The sequence below is a fragment of the Pogonomyrmex barbatus genome, unplaced genomic scaffold (genome assembly GCF_055798465.1).
Source record: "Pogonomyrmex barbatus isolate J1 unplaced genomic scaffold, ASM5579846v1 scaffold5, whole genome shotgun sequence".
NCBI lineage: Eukaryota > Metazoa > Arthropoda > Insecta > Hymenoptera > Formicidae > Pogonomyrmex > Pogonomyrmex barbatus.
The window spans coordinates 6,639,852-6,664,202 of NW_028297149.1; the positions used below are offsets into that span (position 1 = coordinate 6,639,852).

Sequence of the window (24,351 nt, forward strand, 5' to 3'; positions counted from 1 at the left end):
CCGCGACCAATTTATGGCATAATGTGTGCATAGTTCTGTTGCAAAAATACTACTTTATTTAGAGAACTACAAAATTATCGTCTCCTCGTGTGTGTTCGTTACGTCCGTATCGCTCGATGGCTCGGTACTGACTCAACAAAGAGTCGTTACAGGCGCTACGCGACGTTAGTAAACAATGAACGCTGACATAAACAAAGTTAAGCACGCAACGAAAATTCAAAATGTTATATAAATTATAATGAGCTGTACAAGAGCGGACAAACATCAAACAGAGGCTTATAATTATTTCAATTATTTCAATTATTACAATTACTTCAATAATTTTATTAACCTTTTTTTAGCTATGTGTGTGTTTTACACAATTGTAGAATCAACAAATAAAAGTATATAAAACAAAATATCAATTAAAAGAGAGAGATATGTATAAAAGATTGGTAGTTAAAACGCAAAATTTAAATATTTGATATTGTATGTATAAATGAATAAAATCTCAATATAAATAATATTAAGAATAATACTAATCTACGAATCACTCATACAACATAGATACTAGTTAAAAGTTTTTAATACGGATAAAATATCTCTTTAGATATTATTTTTTTAAAATATCTCTTTAGATATTATTTATAGAAAATAATAGAAGAATATTAAAAATTCGCAAATTTTTAATCAGCTTATTAAAATATAAAATTTATTTTTACAATTAAATAAAAACCTTGCTCTTGTGTAATTATTAATTTGTTAAAATTGTTTGTCATTTAATAAGATAATCAATTTAACGTTATTTCAAGTTAAAAAATTGCCATCATCTAACATCCTAACATCAAATAACCCAATTTGATTAAATTTGATTAATTAAATTAATTATAAATAAAACACACACATTGTATTTTTCGAAATGCAAACTTAATTCATAAAAATAGAAACATAAGAGATAACATTGTCATTGCCAATAATTTTCATTATCCTCGTTGATTCCTCATCGATGCTTAATGACGAAATCAAATTTCCATTTGGTCTTTGTCAGATCCCATAAACTCACTGAAAGCGCTATCTTTCGAATTCCTTCGTGATCTCTCGCGCAAATTATGCCTTCTATTTCTGTTGGATGCCATCAATAAGAAATACACCTCGGACACATAGATAATATCCTATACACATTTATTATTTCAATCATCCCACATACATTTATTATTTTGTCATCTATTTTTTTCGTAGTATATTATGAAATTCTCATTTTTTTTACCTCGTTATACCCGAACTGAGCTGATTCGTTATTCGGATCGACTTCCTGCGCTTCCGACAACGAAGGTTCCCGTACAATTTGGAATAACGAAGACTCGATCTTTTTCATCAGTGGCATCATCGAATACGCACCGTAATCTTCTGCGTCTCTTTTGTAAGTGCTGACAAACGGCTTCGGGCTTGAGAAACATACATCCAAACTTTCTTTAGGAATACTCAAGATAGGAACTGTGAATTTTTTGTCATTGCCGAGATAATAGTTGAACGGAAAAATGCGATTCGTCGATATTGGCAAATCATCAGATGAATCATCGGAGGTCAACAAGCTCGACATATTTATCATTCGCATGAGTTTGTCGATCGCGGGACTTATGTTATTGCGATATTTTGGCAGTGTAAAATCCATTTTCGAGATACATGATAGAGTGGTCGTTTGTAAATCAGCATCCTGAGGTTCATTTTCTTTCTCTTCAGATCTCATCTCAGGATCAAACCTCTCTGTTGTTCAAGTATAAAAATACTTTCTCCGCAACTGTCGATGATGATAAGATAGCGAATTCAAAAAATAATCAGCCGAACGATAATCATTCATCCATTGCAAATAAAAAATCGTATAATAAAGGAAAATATTTTTGAAAAATCTCAGTTTGATCTAATTCTAAAGCAAATAACGTCTGCTTTTTTTTTTATATATCTATCTCTCAAACGATAATTTTCTAAAAATGAATAATCATCAATCGTAAATAATTGTCTTACCTCAATCTTAAAGTTCGAAACTAGTCCTCAAAATTTTCAAATTTACTTTTAAAACTCAAATGCTGGCAAAATTGCTCTTATAATATTGGTAACGCAGTGATACTACCAAAGGATAAAGATATGTGTATAACTAAATAGACAAGATATACCAGATTCATCTATATCATGTGATTTGACTGTTTTCGAAAATGCTTGATTACTATTGGACGATTTCCTGTTTATTGTTTAATTTCGTGTGTTTTTGATCTGATTATTTCATTAGACCAAAGACAAAGGAAGAAACTTAAATTGTCGAAAGGAGAGAAATTACGTCGAGAAAAATGCTTTGTTATTTTATATTTTTTATTTAAAATAAGATATAAAAAGCGCAAAAATGTTAGAGAAAAATATAAAATAAATAAGAAAAGACTTAGATGTATACAAATAAATTATATGATAAATTGCCATATAAATTACTAAAATCTAGCGCTTTGTCTTGACATTATTTACAGCTGATAAAAATTATATATATTTAAATATAATAATATAATACTTTTATCACAAAATGTAAAAATAATTTTTCTTTTATAACCTGTTTTTTAAAATGATAACAAGTTGCTACAATTATTTCACAACTTGAAGACTTTGCAATCAGACATCGCATATAAAATCGGAGCATTAATCAAAAGATCCAAGAATTGCCAATCATTAAAGGAGAGTCTGATTCTTCAATTGAATACCTCTGTTTAAATGTCTATTTAATGTAAATGTCTCAATCCTTTGATCACTTCCTGATCTATTTCTGGTATTCGTTTGCGAATGAAAAGCTCAATTCTTTCTCGCAATAAACATACTTGTTATATATACGATTCTCGTTGCATCCAACTGATGGCGTGATAGAAAACAGGACTCTTCTCGCGTGATTCAGCAATCCATCTCGGAAACGACAAAGTTCCATCTACTTTCCCAATGTTGAACCGCCTGCACTCAAATAACTGATTCACCGATGTTAACGTGTGATATTTTTGGTTTTAAAATCCATTGCAACGTCAAAAGAGAGAGAATAAGATACATCATTCTCTCGAATACGCACAGTCGCAATAATAATTCTTTCCATTGTCTAAGCGCCTTTGAATTTAATTTCTAGATAGCGGTCGTTTTGTAAGATCGTTTCGAAGAATAAAGAACGAGTAATTACGTTTTAAAGCTTATTCATTCAGATAGGATACAAAGCGTTCCTTAACTCGTCTTAACGTCCCGCCGCAAAGTTTATCGACTGTGCGAATCCAGCGGGATGTTAAGTGGATGTACTAAGGAAGAAGTATAAATGCATTGCGAGATCGGGGGACAAAAGCAAGAAATTCTCCCGCGGAGCGGGGACCACTTTTTCGAGACCTTTGATGTCTCACGGTACCGGCGGCATTACGCTCGAAATTAAGCGGAAGAGCGATATATTCTCCGCGGTTTGAGCACAACAACTAATTTGAATATTCAATCTAGGGAAAAGCTTGGGTAACCGATAGTTCCGAAAGTCGATACCTGGTAACTCGGTCGCCGCGAAAACTGGGGAAACGTTCAATCAAGACTTATACCGATGTACATACATATATACATCACACACACACACCACACACACAAATATATATATATATATATATATATATATATATGTATATATATATATATGTATACATGTATAAAACGGACGATGCTTTTATGTTGCGTATCTGCGGGAAGATAGCACTCAACGTGGGCGAGACGTATAGACATACGACCGCAAGGATATTAATTACGTGCCCTAAATTACTCGAGTTTTTCCTCCCAAATAATGTCGCCGCGAATTGCTTTAATATCGTATAACAACGCGCTGCAGAGTACAGTCTTACTAGATATTAAAATGTCAAATACAATCGACCCTAGTTTGCAGAGCATTGCATGCGTTCACGGGCTATATCCGACCGCGCGGTTGAAGAAAGTCCGTCATCTGAGAGTCTTTCATTTGAAAGCCGGTGCATTGCGCATCAACAATTGTAACAATTGTTATTCAAGCAATAAGTTATTTTGCTGAATAATCGCGCATGCTTTATACATCAATATTATAAGTAATATTACTACATAAAAAAAACACATTTTTATTATTTAATTTTTTGTTCCTCGTATTTCTTCGAAAACAATAATTTTTTTCTCATTTTATTGCAAAATAATAAAATGTAAAAATAACGTCTTGATGTATTATTTGTTTTCTCAGAAATGAAAGACATATTCGTTTACACTTCATTTTGACGAGCCGTCTTATGAATACAATTTTAACGTTGATCATCTTCGCCGGTAATATATTAATTTTCGTGATATGAAAATCAGGTGAGATTACCTCGCCACGTGTCTGAGTTGCATCTCACGCAAATGCAACGGGAAAGAACAAAACGACCGCGTTTATTCGTGCGAATATTTGGAATGTATCTGAGCAGTATTACCTACGGCGGAGTAATTACATTCGATGCTATATTGTCGTAATTATAAACTTGGTACGACAATAAGCCCCTAACAAGCAATTTGCCATCAGTGCAAAATGATACCGCCAGTCATTTATCGCAAACATTCGAAGCGAAATGAAAATATGACAGCTTTTTGCAATTTTGTAAATTAACGAAGAGTTACTACGCTCGAAGAGAGAGCCTCCAATTAATGACTGTTTTGCATATAACGTTTCTATCAATTCTCACTCGAAGTGTTTCGATGAAGAAACATCGTTCGAAAAAAATAAACGCAAACTAGAATTGACGCATATTCGTGCGTTTGAATTTTTAATCGGACACGCAATTGCGGGGACCTTCATCAGGACGCCTTATTTTCTCTCGGCACATCGAAACGCACCGCACAAACTGTTTACGTGGAATTTCCGCAACGGTGAAATACCGAAGCTCATTTGATGAAACGAATGTTGAGCGTAACCCGCTCGACCAGTGACGCGACGATCGGTACGCGTAATCCTTTTAGAATCTCATTACGATGTGAACAATATGCGATTAGTTCGATGTTTATTGTCATTCTGCATTAATATCGCGAATGACTACAATCGCATTTGAATCATTAATAAAAATCCGCTTTGAGGAGAAGATACTCTTCTCTTCCACAGCGAATTCCTATTAAACGTAAAATAAGCCTGAAATTAATTTTTTTTTTTCAAAAAAGAACAATTGCGTATTTTTTTACGATTTTATAATTGAAAAGATATGAAAAGTATATCGGATAGATATTTTTTTTATCTCTATTGTTTAAGAATAAAACGGGATAGATTAAAAAAATGAGCAGTTTATATACATTTCGTTCGATTAGAGCGATCATATACTTCGCATTAAAGCCTGATTTGCGCGCAAATTGTAATTATTAGATTCCCGTGAGTTGAGCGCAAACGAGGAATCTATCAATTACAGCGAGCAATTTCTTCGCAGATTGAAATCTACCAATCACGACGATAGGCGGCTCCCCGCGCAACGTTTCCAATGACAATGAGAACCATTCGCGCTGAATTTTCCGTACATCATCGGCGCTGTCGTCCGTGTGATTGGCAATTTGATTTTGTTTCCAGAATAGCGCCTAATGTAAACACGACGAAGAGTTTCTCATTTACGCTACGGATACGTACGTCACTTGCGCAACTTCGACGTGACACACCGAAACGATATTCAATCAAATAATAATTACTTCATTACGTTCAATTATAATTTCAAATTTGTGTCGCAAAATTATTATTATATAAAAAAACAATTTTTTTTTCTTTTTGTTTAATTAATCATATGCACTCAAGATCCTTCTATTGTAGTCGACCGCGGTTTGCTAAATAACCGAGAACGCCAAAACCAGTTTCACGACCTACTTGAGATAACTCGATGAACTTGAATTCAGGCCACGAATATTAATGATCGAGGACACCATACTATATATTATAAGCACGAGAGTTTGGACCTAACTTCTTCTTCCAACATCAAATTGGATTTAATTTAATTAACAGTCTACGAATCTCATCAATCGATACGGATCGACATGCAATCGATATCCTTTATTGAAAAGATTGCATGTTAAAAATTCATATTATGATATTCAGGTCTATTGAAAAATTCGAATTGCAAATATCACGGAACTTGAAAAACTAATATCAAAATAGTCATTACGCGTTTATGTAACAAAGCTTAATAATATCTGCGCTCGACAATCCTGTCAATTTTTTTTCCCAGCTAATAAACGCAATGTAATCTTATTCCCATTATAACAAATCCGATCACGGGGAAAGATGAAATGAGAAAAGGAGTCTATAGATGTGCGGCGATCAATGTCGAATCGGAATCGATGTGGTTGTAAAGCCAACCTTTTAGAATCCGCGACACGATAATTGACAGCGGATGCGACAGCTGCCATTTCCAGGCATACGTCGAAAGGAAAGTAGCGGGCTGACGGTGACTCGATGAACGTGAATGGATAAGCGGCCATTCGAACCGACACGAAGACAACGAAGCGGAGGAAAAAAATTATCGCGAGTGTGAGAGAAAGAGAGAGAAATCTCTATATATTATAGACGCAATATATATATATATATATATATATATGTGTGTGTATGTATGTATGTATATGTATATGTATACATATTATGTATAAATACAGTGCATTTGTTAAAAATTATTGATACAAATACATACGACTAAACAACAATTTTAAATTATATTTATACACTTAAACAAAAAATTGAAAAGGTGATAAAAATAAAATAAATAAGAAGAAATAAAGAAAGCCATTTTGTCGGAATATAACACCTTAGTGGGAATTCCGTGTAGGTAGACTCAATGGTCAATAAGCCAAAGAAGGGATGGCCATAGAGAGAAGAAAGCGACCTCGCGAAGGAAAACGGAAACGAAATAACGAAGAGAACGGAGAACATGTTAAACTAAGATAGAGGGAATATGTAGGTCGCCGAGGCGACATAATTTAGCAACGCAGTCTGTACAAAAGCGAAGTTACTGCTCCGAAATACTTTTAAAACGCGAGACGTCGCAGTTGGACGGAATATGTTTATGAATTATAAATAACCTTTGACATTTGTATTCTCCGGTAATCACAATTTATCACAATCCCTTCGGTCGTTAGCTCTACGGAAATATTTAATTTGCGCGAACGAGAAGTACTGGAATTGTCATCAAATGAAGTTTCCTCCAGGAAAATAATGGTACAGTAACATTGAATCATAAGCTGCGTACTTTGTTTTTTCTATTTAGTAATAGTTAAACGTCGATGAACGAATGACGCTGTTTTTATATCATTAGAATAAGTGGCAGGTCGTATCGCCGAAGGGAAGTTCCGCAGCTATAAAAAACTGACCGTCACGGTTGAGCACGTCGCGAGGCCACGTTTCTGAACAAATACGCAAGAGGAAGAGACGAAGAAATGAAAGGGAAGAAGGCAGGAAGGGTAGATATCTCCCCCCCCATCCCCATGTCGCTTTAGCGGTCGCTAATGCAGCGGCGCCTGGAGGACCATGGAGTAGAGCGCGGCGCTGAAAAGCGAAGAAAGTGACGTGGCGAGGAGGGATGTGCGCGGCGGGGGGGAGGGGTGTATAACGAGAGAGGCAAAGAAAGACGAGGCAGTAGCGGCGACGACGACGACGACAACGACGGTGGGTGGGATACGCAAGTAAGAGGAAAAGAGAGAAGATATATATGGGGTCAGAGGATGGACCGGACGGAATATTGATCCGCGTACCTCACGATAGCTGCCTATGCTGCGCTATGCTTTGCCATGTAGCCTATCCCTCTCTCTCCCCCCCCTCTCTCTCTCTCTCTCTCTCTCTCTCTCTCTCTCTCTCCTTTCCTCCTTCTTCCCTCGCTCTATCTTCCTTCCTTCTCTTCCTCTCTCTCTCTCTCTCTCTCTCTTCATCTCTCTACCTCCCTCACTTCTCATCTTGCTCGCTCCACGGTAAAACGGATATACGACGGTGAGCACTAGATAGAGTTTACCTTCGCTACTGCCGCGGGGACTCCAACAGTCTTAAGCGGCGCACCTGCGCCCGTGAGCCATTGACAAGAAACAGACAGACGCGGGCGGAAACGTATCACGAGATGTTAGACACTTCGCCGATGGCTAGACGGTTCGTCCATGGCTCAGCCAATTTACTCGTCGTTCCTGACTCCAATTCTCTTTCTCTTTTTCCTCTTCTCTCTCTCTCTCTCTCTCTCTCTCTCTCTCTCTCTCTCTCTCTTTTTTTTTAACAAAACCGAGTTCCGAATAGAAAGAGTTTCGACGTATCTTCTTGCTATCGGGCCGAAGCAAATTCCGAAATTTGTTTCGAACTGGATACTCCACTACTTCCCGGACCGGCGAGCGAAAGCCCGGCGAGCTGGATCGCTGCCAGTGTATGGCGCAAAACGGAAACGAGAGCTTTACCAGATAATGGTAATGGATCAGGTAACATTATACAGGCCAAAGGCAAGATTGGCTATGGGGCGTCAGGTGGACTCGCTACTATTCCCTTAGATCTCATAAATAATTCCTACAATTTTGAATTATTCCCTCTCAATCTTCCACACGTTCCCGTATACGAGTCATGAGATAAACATAAATAGTTTGTTACATAAAAGATAAATAGACGATTCGCGATTTCCTTCTCCGAGAGAGGTAAAAGAAGAATGGAAAATGAGACGCTATGCGGATGGGGATGCGCGCAATTGCGTCCGGGCATAAATTATTCGTCGTGTACTAAGATGTCGGCGAAACGAAAGCTTGCGGTACGGGCAGGCAGGTCGGGGCACTAAGTACGATGTGCTTTCGTGTACTTGTGTTGACACGTAATTATCTGTACGTGTCGGATACACGTGCCTTCTATCGCCGTTGCCGTTGACGCGTTTAGATCCGGGCGTGGAACGTCCAACAAGACGCTGCGCGATCGAAACAACGTTTACTTTACTTATCAGCGTGAAAACGCTTCAACGCATCACGGCAAGGCAACTTTACAAGCGAATCTCAGCCGTTAGAACTTGTTGTTATTAAACCGCGGGAAAAGTAACGCAAGATCGTCAGGAAAACGCAACGGCTTTTGTCGCTAAATGTCGCGCGTATTATGTAAAATCTGACTGTAGACTTAAAAAAATGTCCTTCTTCCTAAAAATTTCGTTTTCTGATATTTTTTTTTTGATTCACTTTACTCGGAGAACTTCGCTAAGACGGGTTAGCAAATAAGCGTCACATTTATCCTCTTTACTAGTGATACAAAAACAAGGTGAAGATAAATAAGTCAAGCCCGATGGAAAGTGTTTGTTCTTCGAAGCGTCTTGGAATTAGTCCGCGGCGCTTCCTCTTGTGTACTGCTTTTACGTGGAAAAGTCGCAGGATACAATGGAAGCGCAGCGCAATATATAATACACATAAGTAACATTTGTCTTCTAATTTTTATCATCACCGCTATACAATCGCTTTACTGCATGCATCTTAAACTCGATTTCTTCAAATCGATTAGACCGAATGAATTCTGAATTATGAATGAGAAAGAGAGGGAGAGGGAGGGAAGAAAGGGCATGAGAGAGAGAGAGAGAGAGAGAGAGAGAGAAAACGTATCGATTGTGTTGCATCGCAACTGCTACGGACTTCGCTCTTGCAGGAGAGAACGCCGCATTCATCTCCACGTGACTATAACCGCACGATGTTATGCGCGACTATCAGCCGCATCGTTGGCGGTCAATGCCATAAGCGGAACGGCGTAGGATTCGATCAAGGTGGCCGGTGAGATGCAGCCGCACGGCCGGTTAACGCTTTATTTGCATAACTGCAATGTTGCTAAGCCCCGAATAATCTTCGGCGATCCCCATGTCAGCGGCATTTCGACATCGCCAGTCGATTCTAGGTCGCGTAATAACGGATCGCGTCCGGATAATCGCGTTTATTTAATCGAACGCGCTAACGAGCTCCAATTACGAGCTTTTTTTCTTTTTTTTTTTTTTTCTTCGTAGACTTTATTAGGCGAGGCAAGGGGGACAGCTTTGAGAACGGGAGAGAACATGTTTCGGCGCAGTTTTTCACCCCGAAGTAAGAGGATAAAGTGGACGCGAAGGATAATTATTTCGCCCTCTGGCAAAGCTGGATTTTACGAGCTTTAGCTCGTAATACGAGAACTAGTTTGCGTAACGTACGTTACGTTAGAAGAAGTTCTCCCCGTTCTCTCGCTACGCGACGAAAAATTGTTCGGGACAGCGAAGTCAGAGAACAAATACGGGCATCGATAGCGTTCCTTTTATGTACACACGTGCATTTACGTAACAACGTCGATCCGCCGCGTGAGATGTATATGATAATCGCATTGTCTCTCTGTCAGATGTGAGCGAACGGCGGACACTTCGGCATATTTGCACGTGAAAGAAGTCAGCTGATCCTCGAACGGTCGTATTATCCGATAATCAATTAACGTGGTAGAAGATCCTCGAGAGCTATGCTGTGTTCACCCCGACAATCTTTCTCCTCTCTAGCGTGCTAGAAATACGAACGTGTACATTACAGCATTACCTTTTTACGTGATAAGTTATAACTTCAGCATTTCAGCTAGAGTGCAAAGCGCAGTAAAGGCCGTGTAAATCAAGTGGCGCGACGTTAACGAATACGGATGACAATACACTTGCGTGACAAAGTTCACGATGTAAACGGAGAACTCATAGCGTCGTTTGCCTTGCAAACTAACGCATACGCGGCTGATATTCCATTCTCACCATGATGAATTATTCGGATAATCACAGATGATAATGCACGCCGGATGAGAGAAATTCGCATTCCGCCGAATATGGTTCGATTCGATTAGTCTAGCATTCCCGTTTCGTCGTATGTAAAGTCGAGTTTTTTATTACTCCTACTCCAAGATTCGTAAATAACATCTGCTGAATTTTCATTGCGAGTTTTACGGTCAAGGCACGGAATAATCTTGTACCGGTGATAATAATCGGATCACCAGTGATGGAAATGCGCGTCAGCGTTGCTGCGGAGGAATAGCCCAATTTGATGCGTATTCGCGATTGGACGCTAACTAATGCCCGAAAGTCCGTTTAATTAATTAACTCCTTACCAAACGATTTTGCAATTATCTTGCGAGAAGTAATCCCGTCTAATGTCGCCGTTCCCAACACGCGGAAGCACGTAATAAAAAATTAATTAAGTTAACGCGAAGAAATTTCGCCATCTCATTTTGCTTCTCATTGGAAGAGCGCGTGGTCGAGTATGCTTTTATTTTTAATCTCTCATACAAACATCCAAATAATAATCTCGTAGCAATTATACGCTTCAATTAGATTTACACCACTCTACCTAGAGATTACAAGCATTTTTTCATAATCTTCGTCAAGAAATTAATTACGAATTCCGTTCGTGGTTACAATTTTTGCATAAAAAAAATTTCGCCTGATAATAACCCATTGGGTTTTATTTCCAAGATTTTCGCTATTGAGACCTTTTTTCTATTTTTTTTTTAATTGAGTGCCATTGGCAGTGGCTAATGACATAAAAGGTTGTTATCTGTCGTTGCGTCGAGTTTTTGTTCAGAGGTGGATGTAAATTGCATATCCATAGCGTGCATGCATGTGCGATCTTGTATATGTGTAAGCAATACGTGTGTGTGTGTGTGTGTGTGTGTGTGTGTGTGTGTGTGTGTGTGTGTGTGTGCGCGCGCGCGCGCGCGCGTGCGATAATGGTTTCATGATTCGGTGTGCCGTGTGCTCTTTCGACGCGCCGGTCGAATGGCGCGACGGCCTGATCAAGTTTTATTGATTTTGAATTGGCTCGTCTCCGGATAACCACGTTCGGCGTTACGTGGACAAATAAAATCCCACACCAAAAAACTGCCGACTTTCCGCATTACAAAACCGAGCCATCGAATATCGAAGTGGAGCAACCAGAATAATACTGCGAGCAAATAAAAAGCAATTTTGTTACGCGATATTTAATATATATATATATATATATATATCCGGCTTTTGTACTCTCGTGCACTCGTAAACGTAACGTTCGCTTCGTGTCCCATCCTCATTATCGGTCTACATGGTGGAGATCTGCTTGGTCACGAGCGCGAATTTGACAAGTTCGATCGTGCGAACGTGCGAGACCGCGACGTCGTAGACGACGCGTATCGCGAGAGACACGATAAAAGCACGAGACTCCGCTTCGAAGTACCATGACGACAACGATGGCGACGGCAACGTGGCGACGATGACGAGAGTGCGGCGGAAAAGCTCTTTGACGCCGTTACGTCGCGGCTGGCTTTGACTCCTGAACTTTAGAAGCTTCCGACCGGCAGGAAACGAAAGGAAGGGCGTGGCGGGGCGGAAAGAAGGAAAAAGCACGAACGGCCCCGTTCAAATTGAGGAGAGACGAAGATCGACATTGTAATATATTTCAAACCGCTTAGCACGGTTACGTACCGATAAAAAAGAGAAAAAAGAAGAAAAGTGATAATTGCACGGCAGAGGAGAAAAGCGAAAAAAATTTTTGCACGGTATTTATTATTCTTGCATCGGTTAATGAATAAATTTGCGCAGGCGGCACCGCGAGCTATTTGATAAACTTCCGTAAATTCTTTGGAAAATTTAGAATCGAATTTTTCCACAACAATTTCGATGAAAGCCGATTTTTCACTACTTTATAATCTTTACTCTTCATAATCCTTATATCTTAATAATGTATCTTTAAATTTACAATTACTAAGAAAAATCTAAAATCCAACAAAAAAGAAAAAAGAAAAAAAATAAAATTTTATCGTCCATCTGCACCGTTAGAGTTTGACTAAAAGAGCGTGGCTGATGTTCTCATTTATTATAATATAAAAAAAACGTCCAGTAAATGTCTTTCGCATGATAAATTATTCGCTCGTTTTTCCGCCAAGATTTAACGACCGTTTAACGATTTAATCATGTTACATCATAGCGATCATTAGACATTGAGATAATCCAGCGACCTACATACCGCACGCGGCGATGATTCAACTTTTGCGAGAACATGAAGTATCTGTTTGGATCATGGTTGACGTGACGCGAGTCAATGATTCTCTGCGCGGTTATATTAGCAGGCGCGAGAGAGAACGCGTTTCCAGCGTGCATGGAACGGTTCCAAATGAGACGGGGAGGTGACTAATCGATCTCGTTCCGCCGCGAGACCGCGATCCAAGATCCGCGCTCTATTTACACTCGGCGGGATCGCGCGTACGACATCTACGATATCCATCCATCGTACTTTCACGAGACATGTGACCGATTTCGGACTGCCATACATCTCGAAGCAATTACGCCCGGGGGCATGCCACAAATATAATCTTGACACACATAAAATCAATATTCCTCCAATTATATACGCATCAAACGCATGGCATAAATGTCGCGATAGAACATTTATCATTTATTTACGCATCTGTCTTTAACCCGAGGCATTCTTTAATTCCTAATTTTAAGTAACATAATTTCATAATGATCTTTCGCTAATGATACAATTTCGTCAGAATCGGCCTTTCTTTTAGAAAAGGCTGATTCTGAATTCGCTGAAAGGAGCTACGTTAAAATAAAAAAATTCGCTGCGGCAAAGAAATATCTTCCGTTCTCGTCCCTGACATCGAGCGTTCGTATTTCCATCGTAATCAGTCGGTAGATTGGCGCTATCCTTCGCTCCGTTTATCAAGCGTATGCAAATATTAGGTGCGCGTCGAATCGATGCGAAATCGCAGCGAGCCACGGCTACAATCAACATCCGCCCGGCGCGATTAATTACGATTAAATATGATTGCATGCTGGCAATTAAGCGCGATTCATTAGTCGTTTGAGGGAAGGACGAGCTCGCGGAATATCCGCGAGTACATTTCGCCGAATCATTTGCCGAAGCCTCGCGATTTGAAATTGGTACGATATGAAATACAACAGAAATGCGCAGGAAAACGAGATAAAAGGTAGACGGAAGATATTGCGAAATCTCCCTTCAAAATGAAAAACCCGACTCGGGAAACGACGAGAAGAACGCTTCGGGATGTATCTTCCCCTTTTGTAATCCCATCTAAAAATTGGCATACTTTGATATACCGGATCCTTAACTCGAATTTCGGACACGGTTTATCGTATCGCGCGTTTCAATTTAAATAGACGCACACAGATCATTGTCGCGTATCAACGACGAGGCGATCCATTCATAACTTGCTAAATTTAGAAATCAAAGCAAAAGGATCTTATTCGGGAATGTCGCTCTTTTTCTCTCGCTTCTTCCTTTCCGTTTCTTTTTTCCCTGACTTTTTTACTCATATTAGAAGCTGCTTTACCGCACGCTTTGACGTCACTCGTATCTCGTAATCATTTTACGCTTGAGCGAAAACGATTATCAAAGTGTGATGCGATAACACCTACGTCATCCCAGATGCGTCGAAGATAAGGTATTCTATTTTAAAAATTACCGCCGTTAAAAGTTGTTCGAATTAGAATTAATTCATTGATTGAGCGCAAAATCGTCGTCTTCGTCTTCTTTATCTCTTCTTCTAAATTCAAGTCGAGTAAATTATTTTTATCTTGATACAAAAATACTATTTCTTTTATGCTTGCCGCATTCCGGTGTACAACTGGACAGGATACAAGTTTTCTCGCCGAGCAGACGAGAGAAATCTTCTGTCGTGGCAACCGTAACGAAGAACACAAAGATTTCCGCGGAGAACGGAGGTGTCCTGGCATAAGACCAGGAATTGATCTTTCTGGCACAAGCGGCGCATTTTCGCAATAATTTACTTGCATCGGATGGAGAGGTGGATCGGTGCCGCGACGGAGAAAGATGCCGATCGCTGCCGCTTTTGCTTGTTCGAGTAATCGTCGCGCCAGCGATCGGCAACCTTCGCTGCCGATCCGAGAGCAGCGAGTCTTCGTGATTTGTTGTTGCTCTCGCACCACCAAACATCACGCATAACGATGAGACACGAAGCGAGAGATGAGCGAATCGCAATTTCTCGATGAAAAATTTGAGATTACTTATATTAAAAAAGCTTTTCAGTGTAAAAGTAATTTCGTAAGGATAAGACAGGCCTGCGAAATTAAGGATTATCTGGAAATTAAAAGTTATCTGAAAATTATAAGTAATTTCTTACGTAATTTTGTGCGCTGAATACGAATCTGGCCGTAGAAATTGCCTATCACATCAAGTTTTTCAGATAAATGACTCAAAAAGAATAATTTTAGCTAAATTCATAAAAATATTACGGAGAAAAATGATTTCCATTACGTGAATTAAATTAAATTACATAGAAAACTACTTATAATTCTCAAACAATAAAACCCTCGCAGATTTGTGTGTAATCGAGTGGAAATTGCAATTTTTCCTTTCTCTCGTTCATCGCAATCGAAATGCTGCATCGCAATTCGATTTTTAATATGAAACAATATGCTAATTGACTCACGGCATTACAGTTATGCTTAATGAAATGACGAAAAGAAAAACACGAAACTATTGCACAGCGGACTTATTCTGTCTCAGTCGAGACACAGAGCCAGTAAATCGTAATCGTCTCCTAAGCTTTAGTTGTAGCACTTAAGGACTTAATATCAACGTGAATCACGGTCGAGAAAATAGCTAGTGTTTATTTCTTATTAACGTAATCTCGCTAGCTCACACTCGACACGCGCCAAATGTCGTTTATACAGCAAGTAATATAATAACTAGTGATATAATAACTAGGATTTTACTAAAGAGCTTTATCTCGTGCACTGTGAAAAGTTTAGTTCCATAAAGAAACTTATCAACTGGTTTTCACGTGATTATATAATATATGCATTTTCACGTCGTCGCCGGGAATGTGCCATTATATATCGTAAATCGCTCGAGAGTCTTGTGGGAATAATTAATTATCCCTTAAGTGTATTAAAAAAGAAAAGAAGACCAGAAAAGCGGACAAAAAGAACTCGAGGTTTGCGCGGCGAAAAGCCACACAGATTTTCGATCCCGAGACTGCGAGATGATCCGTGTCACATAGACACGGATGTCCTACGTGATATACGTCGCACGTGTCAAGAGACACGTTTCTCACGTCCCGCGGAGAGGAGAAAAACGCGACGGCCTCGCAGATGTGCGCTCGCTTGTGCATATCCGATGCACAGCGCTACGTGTGCAGCGCCCGAGAGTGCACGGAAAATAAAATCGCGAGGGGCGGGAGAAGGGGGAGCGTCGGTCGATGTTAAAAATGAAACGATCCCTTGCGAACGCATCGATGAGCCCGCATTGTTAAAACGAGCGTGCATACGTGTTGCCGAAATGAAAGAAGAAAAAAAAGAGAAAAAGAGGAAGAGAGGGAGAGAGGGAGGGAGAGGGGGAGAGAGAGAGAGAGAGAGAGAGAGAAAGAGGGTCGCCTTCGTGTGTCGACGTGCAACCGCGCGGTCCCTCGAGCTCGACGAGTATAAAATTACTCTCCACCGATCTTCCACTCTTTCTTTCCACACCCTTTCTCCCGCATTCGAGAAATACGCGCTCAGAAAAATCAACCGCGCGTCACGGTGTCGCGCGTCGCGAAATATGCAAATGCTAGAATGCTGCGAGTAAGGCGATAACTGACGTAACGAAGAATGGCGAGGAGAACTTCGGTACCGAAGCGGATTAAAGCTGCTTACGACACGCCTTTACAAAGGTTTCCTATTATACTATTATATGCCGGACATGCGCGAGGCAAGTAATGATATTATCATATTGAAGAAAGGGATCACCGATCGTTAAATTTTCCGCGTAAATGTGCATCCGGCGGATAAAACGCAGAAAGGTAAAAAACGCACGATTCATCCGCGAGAACGACAGTGCGATATAAAGATGGGCAAAATGAAATTCAATTTGCGCTACTGCTGTCATTGTTCGATGCGCAATCTGCGGTGCAAAATGGAAAATGAAGTAACGCGGAAAGAGGTCGACGAGTTTTCCTCTGCCCCCGAATTTTAATCAGCGCGGATCGGCGAATTAACGTTGGCGACCCGATTCTACTTTTATTAGAAGAATCACGACATTGATTAACGTAAATTTGGAAAACGACTCCGGAGTAATCGAAAAGAAACGCGCGGAGAGCCGTGATACGCGAAAACTTTTTTAAAGGCGGTTTCGAATAAAATTAGCGAGGACGAGCGATCACGAACGAACATTTACGGACGAAACGAATATAGCACTTTTCCTTTGATGTACCAATAAGAGCTGAAATGTATTTGCCGTTGCAAATTTGGACCCGTTCGTACTCACGTCGCCACCACCTCAATGAAGCAAATTAGTTCATTTGCATTCGTTCGCGCGTTTTTGCTTGGCTTTCTACGCAAAGAACAACAATTAATTTTTAATGGTGAATAATAAATCCCTTTTTATCCAAGTTTCCTAATTCTGAATTCATTACTGAGCACGACATTGATTTTTTAAAAATGTATACGTATAAACAAATCATGCTTCGTTATGTATTTAAAATCGGTACGCTAAATGTAAATTAACAGAATTTACGAAGTTGCATCAGGAAAAGATTGATTCTAAATTCATTAAAAAATAAATTACAAATACGAATGTTGCGGAATCCTTCGTAAATACAGGAATTCGTTTAAAAGGAGATGTAAATAATGGACAGATCGGTAAGTATAGATTTAATCCCGATCCATGAGGTTTCTCGAATTGCAGCAGCGATGTTCGCTTGCGTGACACGGGCTTATGGGAGAAGGAGCGAGCGAGAGCGAGAAAGAGAGGGGGGGTGAAGAGGGAGGGAGGGAGAAAGAGAGAGACGGGACGTCTTTTCTACTACGCTGGCGCGAGCGTATCGATCAGTGTCGGAGCGCGTACGGCGTCGCAGGACGCTGAAGAACCATCCCGTTTGCCGTGGCTTAGTCGACCATCGTGGGTCGACCGGGGCCGAATGGCAGGAGTGGTCCCCGAATCGAATCCGGTGATCGAACACCACAATCAATCGATAATAGGTCCCTCCGACGCGAATTACCGGCGCGGGGCCTCCTTATTCCGGTGGGTCACCGGATTCGAAAACGTCGATCTAGAAGGTCACCCCCGCACGAGGATGATTAATCACGTGGCTCGCGCACAAGAACGGGAAATAATTTAACCCTCGATCGAGACACGTGTCGCTGTTTTCCGCAACCATGTTTATCGAACTAGATCGCCCCGGGGCACAAAGCCGCAAAATCTCTCTGACGCAGATTTTATGATACGCTACAGGCTATTGTGATACGCTTAGGATTATAATATGATTAATATTATAATCCTAACATCCCTGTAATTGGCACAATAATTATGCGGCCAAATCTAGTATAATTTTTAGAGATGGTAATATTGTCGCTCTTATTATTGAAATCATGCAAAGCGAGATATGTTGAGGCTTATAAAAGAAAAAATGAAGAGTGTAACTTGCTGGAAATGATTTCGCGAGAACGCGAAATCAATATCGATCTCAAGGTAACATCAAAAGGGTGAGAAAGGCGAATTGGTTCTGAAGATGACGCAGGTATATCCGGTTTTCTCAGGCGCGGATTCTCGATTTTCCGAGGCATTAATCCGTCTGGACATGAGGAAACGTCGGAAATGGCGAAACGTGGGCCGGGACCGGAGTTACTACTAGGTGATGGGAGAGGGAGAGCCAATTCAATTTTCGTGACGTTTCCTCTCCGAAACCGAACTTGGCAAGAGAGCGACACTTTCGTGTAAATTGAGCGGTGACCTTTCACCATTTGGGCATTTGAAAGGGGTTAATAAGATGATAACGACCAAAAATGCGAGGTTTCGAAATGAACATGTTACCCCGCATGACGGTGCATTTATCCAATGATATAGATAAAATATAATTTTTATATTAATTATAACATTTTCTCATAAAATTTTAAACTTATGTAATATCAACATTAAAAGCCATTTAATCACCATCGCAATCAAAATATATTCCTCTCAACGTTACATTTATATAACATTAAAGCGCATTTATTTTTCTTAGAAATCCAAATGCTTTACATATATTTAACTTTACAAATTCCAATATTTGCGCGAAGTTTACTTGTCTAATGATAATTTCAAATGAGAAAGAACGGAAAAATGAGGAAAAAAAGGACGACCTCCGCGTGCTCGAAAACCGAGTAAAGTTTGAAAGGTCCTGCGGTCATGGATCGTAAATTTCGAGATGCAAATTCGCCCGATGTATGAAAACTCGACGTCTCGCCGAAATGTGGGGGTGCTTCTCCGCGGAAAATTCGACATCCTCACGACGGCGGCTTATGCGCGCGGGACGAAAAATGTCCGGGCAATAAAAGTGCTAATTCGACCGCGGGCTCGACATCTGGCGCGCGTTTTCCGCGCGATGCATTACGCGTCCGCACACGTGTGCGCTCGCTCGCGCAATCACGGCGACATAATGCCGCTCGAGTCGCAATAACTATTCGCGATTCCGCCGCGCGTGTGTTTCTATTTTGCAAAATAATCGTCTTCGTGTACACGCCTTTCAGACGACGATTGGCATCGACGCTTGAATCTTGTTTGCGCGCTACAGTCTAGTTATATTTCGGGAATTACAGAGACGGAGATGAGAGAGAAAGAGGCGGGGGCGCAGAGAGAAAAGCGAGAACAGAATGCTATATAAAATTCATGATACACGCGCGCGTTATTGAGGATAAACAAATAAAAAAATCGCGAAAATAATCTCGAATTGTCGATCACGTCCCGACAATAATGGCGTGTCCGAGCGAGATGTTATCTCAAGGAGGGAACGTCCGGAAACGGCGTAGTCATTGCGGGGGCAGTGACACGTAGCTAAGATACGAAGACCCGGCTGCAATAAAGAAAAATAGCCCGCACTCCGGGAGGAGAGGAGTCGTGAGGAAAAGCGCGAGAGTGGCCCTCGAGGTTGCTCTCGTACGAGGTACTCGTGCGGAAGGCAGAATGGAAGAAAGGGGGGAATGAATCAGGGGGAATGAGGGGGGAATGATCACGCGGGGAATGAGTTACTCTCCGGTACCGCCAGGACAGAGAAGTGCGAGATGCACGCCCTTTCCACAAGAGACAAATTGATCGCGCATATTTTTACCCAGAGATATATCCAAGGACGAGTCAGGGAGCGAGGTAAAACGCGAGATAAAAGAATAGAAACGCTGTTACACGATTCTCGATTATGCTCCCGTGGCCAATCGTCGCAGATACACGAATTGAATATTAAGCGAGGTATTAGCGCGGTTTAAGAAGTTCGCTTTTAAAAGCTTTTCCGCTTCTTAAGTTTCATAAGTAGAAATCATCGACAGCCGTTCCGAATTATTTATTAATTCCATTCAATATGCATAAGATTCGAACAGGTCTCTCGGCGTTTTTGAAACAATAATGTTCCCAACCGCGCAGTTGGAATATTCCTATCTAGAAGGACTTTTTACGTAAAACGATAGACGCGCGTGAATATTGGAAATTATTGTACGTGTATTTCAATACATGAAATGATAAATCATATTCAGTGGATAATACAGAAGTGAATTGTGCAAAAGAGAATATAAATATCGATCGATAAGTAGGTGAGATTAATTCTCAAGGACGCGTTTTATTCGCCGCGCCACGTTGCTTACTATGTTTGATACTACGCCGATAATCCTGAGTTTATCAAGATTCTGCGTCAAAGAGAGAGAGTATATTATGCCTGGACCGCGCGCAAATAGACCCGTGATTAAGAAATAACATGACATTTCAGTAATATTCAGAATTAATTTGATGCTTCCAGAATATTTTCTCATAAAGCAATGGAATTATAAATGTATTAAAAATTATTGCTTATATACGGAATTGATCAGAAGTAGACACTTCATGCCATAAATTACTATCACAGATCCCAGATTTATAATAGTAATAGTCCCATCGATATGAAATTGTTTAGTTGTATCCCACAAGTGCAATTGTAAAACGAGGTCATTGACCCATTATAATTTATTGTTATTTTGAATAATAGAAATCTAGATAAAAATAATAGAAAGAACAGATAGAAACGTCGCGCAGAAAAAGCTTGGAAAATTGTGTAATTTCGAAAGAGCACATTTTATCACTTTTTTCTATATGATATCAATTATCGATATATCGCGAATGAATAAAACAAAAAATGTAAAGATTACACTAGATATGTATTTTCGAGAGATCAACTTCTTTCTTCTTTCTTCTTCTTTGTGCCTTTGTATAAATTTCCCTCAAGGGTAACTTCAAAAGTATCGCGAATGACAAGAAGGTTGATGTCCGCCATCACCAAATTCATTTACATAACATCGATAACAATTATTATCAGATACTATCTTCCAACCTAACTAGCGGATTATTATATCAAAGAAAACGTTGAATGTAACGAGTGACGATCTCTTTTATCGTGTAAACGCGAACATCGACAATACGTAACGACAATACAACGTAGTGGACAGCGAATTGATCCGGGGGGGATATGGATGCGAACGATAGAAGTTGTGAAACGAATGAAAAATTTATGACAAACGGACGCAATCTCTGTCTCTCTCTCTCTCTCTCTCTCTCTCTCTCTCTCTCTCTCTCTCTCTCCCCCCCTCTCTCCTGCCATCTCCCTTTCTTTCTCTCTTTCTCTTGAGTTTTCCCGAGCATGCAGGAAACTCGAGTTCGTCGAACTCCCGTTTTCAGCGAGGGAGTGTCAATAGACCTCGAAGGACAAGTCGCTTTTAAAGAATCCTTAAAATGATACATTTTTCGGATTGTGCGCTGCCGTATTCTCGAAATTGTCACACGTGGCAGGCTAATGTGACGGATTAAGTCTCAAATGGGTTTCGCATAATCTTCAGTTCGCCAACATTCTTCATTACAGAGAAACAAAGTATTTTCGAAAATTATTTACACGCAAATATAAATACGATCTAACATCATTGATTTTTCAAATCAGATTTTTCGACCTCAGTCATATTTTTATATTCCTTTCTCTTAATAAGCGGCAGTAAAGACTCAGCTCGCATTTCACGTCGCGTTGTTCACGCCACATGCACTTTTCCACATGACAAAAGCACTTTTCTGCTTCTGATAGCTCACTCGATAGCTCGCACTCGGCCTTGCTCGTTGTAATCCGCACTATCTCGTGGCATACATAACGACGCTTTATTTATCTTATGCAAAACGCACGCTGATGTATGAAGCTGATGTCTTTCCCATGGGGATGCGTAAAACCCTTACTACGAAGAGAAATAACACGTTTCTCCTCCTGTGACTTACCGCGGGACGACCGCCACGACCTTTTCCCGCTTAGTTAAGTCTGCCAGGAGATACAGGACGCCACTATAAATCTTTCATTCGATCTAAGCCGGCGATATAAACCGAGATGCCTCGCGTTTCGTTTCGCGTGATAACGGTAGTTATATAAAAAGACATAACGGGGTGATATGGGCGATAGATAATATGACGGTCATAATGGAAAAGAGGGTGTGAAATCTTACGGAAGCTCTTTCTCGCGTGACATTTATATATAAATAAAGCCTGTATAATTAAAGGGCTTGAGGGTTGCGTTTTATGGAGGAGCGAAAATGAAGCCGGTACGTCGCCGGTGTCGCGTTCGGCGTTCGGCGAGCGAATCGCCCGCACGCTAATTTGTTGTCCGTTGTTTATGACGAGAACCAGATTGGATTTTCGGTCGCTCGAATCGTTAAATCGACGATAAGCTCCAACATACGAGATGCATTTGCGCGGCACGATTATCGGCGCGAGCACACAACGTCACATTGAAACAATCTCGACGATAACGACTGCAGGTACGATTTCGCACATTGTACATTTCGATCTGCGTGTACTTATCGCGATGAAAAATACGCAGAAATAATAGCAGTTATCTGTGTGTGTGTGTGTGTGTGTATGACATTGAAACGTTTGCAGGGCCTATTGAGGAAAACGGTTGAATCGTGAGCAGGAATTCGCGCGGAATTCTTCTGAAATCGCGGGCCTCCTTTTTCCAATTCGTTATTAAATGCAGGTTGTAGGGAAGCGATGGACACATGGCGATACGCTATGAATAAGGTAATCTATGTGTTACTACGGGGTTGGCCGTGGGTATTGATCGGGCCCCGCCTGTCTCTCTCGCTCACCGTCTCTCCCTCCCCTCTCTCTCTCTCTCTCTCTTTCTCTTTCCTTGCACCCTCAGCTATCTCGCTTCGTCGTCTCCTCCTCGTTTCCCTCAATCCACCCTGCCCGATCCTCCCCTTGCCGCCTCTGATCCGTGCTTCTGTCGCCCTTCAAAGGCACGGGTGTCCCGTCACTTCGACCGACAACGGGAGGAAGTTATTTTTTGTTTCCCGGTCGAATCCCACTTCAATCAAAAGAGGCGCGATAACATTGCTCAGAAGAAGACACGCATTGCGGAAAAGTAAGAACGATCGTTCACCTGTTGATGAATGAATATAGGTGAGGAGGTAAGAGATGATTATTTGCGGTTTCGTGTGATAAAAGAGATCGTCCTTGATTTATATTATGGTAGCTCAAGAATTACCTTGGTCATCATATGCTGTAAAAACCGCAGAAATATTATTCTAGAATATTATTTCAAAATTATATATCTATGAAATTCCATCCTTTTAAAAAAGTAATCATCTGACGGAGAAATAATTCAGGAGATCACGTGTACGCGTTACGTAACACTTCGGTGAGTAACGAATCGAATGACGAGAAAAATATTTTGCGTTTTAACTTAAAATATTTCATTGACGTCACCGACGCAATTAGTATAACACGACTTCGCTTCGTCTAGGACTTTTTTCCTATCAAGAATTATTTACGTGCCCCCGAGACACAATGCAAAAAGAGCATTCGTGCGACCATTGTTAACTTGTCGCGATGACTTGACGCGCCAGATTTCAAGTTTGCTTCCGAGAAACGTTAGAGATGCAGAAAAGAAACTGCAAATGTGTCGAGGATTAATTCAAATGTCGCCGTTGCAGAATAGATGATCTGAGGCTGAAGGACAGAGAACCCCGACACGGTGAAGGAAATAACCGAGACAATTAGTTCGTTAGTGCGCTTACCTGTGCTCTGGGAATCCACGGATTGCAATCACGGATTGCAGCAATCCGACGAGAACTAACAAAAACGTCAGCGGACACCAGTTATTTACTTGCCGTCGGAGCGAGACGACGCACGAAAATGAAGAAGATATATAGAAGAATAAATCCACCGTTCTCTCAAATCGTTTAAGGGCACCGCCGTCACTTTTCCAAGATAATTGCCAAGGTGGAAAGAAGGTATCTCCCTCTCTATCACTTCTAAGACCCATTGACCCGCGATCGTCAGATATCCATGCTTCCTTCGAAAACGGAGCACAAAACTAATTTGTACAAAACTAATTTTGCAAAAGCGCATCGAGCAAATGGT

General features: G+C 40.6%; 2 protein-coding genes across 3 annotated transcripts in view; both read right to left on the bottom strand.

The window, feature by feature from the left end:
• LOC105434032 (serine/threonine-protein phosphatase 2B catalytic subunit 2) overlaps positions 1-24,351 on the bottom strand; it is a 117,375-nt gene that overhangs the window by 82,108 nt on the left and 10,916 nt on the right. The window lies entirely within an intron of this gene.
• On the bottom strand, positions 303-24,080 carry LOC105434033 (uncharacterized). 2 transcript variants are annotated; one of them, XM_089082193.1, is made up of 4 exons: positions 16,423-24,080; positions 2,002-8,518; positions 1,247-1,777; positions 303-1,151 (listed from the first exon to the last, which is right to left on the bottom strand). In XM_089082193.1, exons 3-4 carry the CDS (start codon positions 1,724-1,726, stop codon positions 1,002-1,004), a joined length of 630 nt encoding a protein of 209 aa, XP_088938319.1. In that variant the 5' UTR covers positions 1,727-1,777; positions 2,002-8,518; positions 16,423-24,080; the 3' UTR covers positions 303-1,001. The 2 variants fall into 2 exon arrangements, with proteins under 2 accessions (XP_088938319.1, XP_088938320.1); XM_089082194.1 differs by lacking the exon at positions 16,423-24,080 and having other exon boundaries at positions 1,247-1,743; positions 2,002-12,678.

Excerpts from the sequence above, each read along its gene's own strand:
- LOC105434033 (XM_089082193.1), bottom strand. The coding sequence starts at position 1,726 with ATGAGATCTGAAGAGAAAGAAAATGAACCTCAGGATGCTGATTTACAA. Across the intron at positions 1,152-1,246 it reads CTCAGTTCGGGTATAACGAG|GATATTATCTATGTGTCCGA; the intron begins GTAAAAAAAATG and ends AAATGTGTATAG.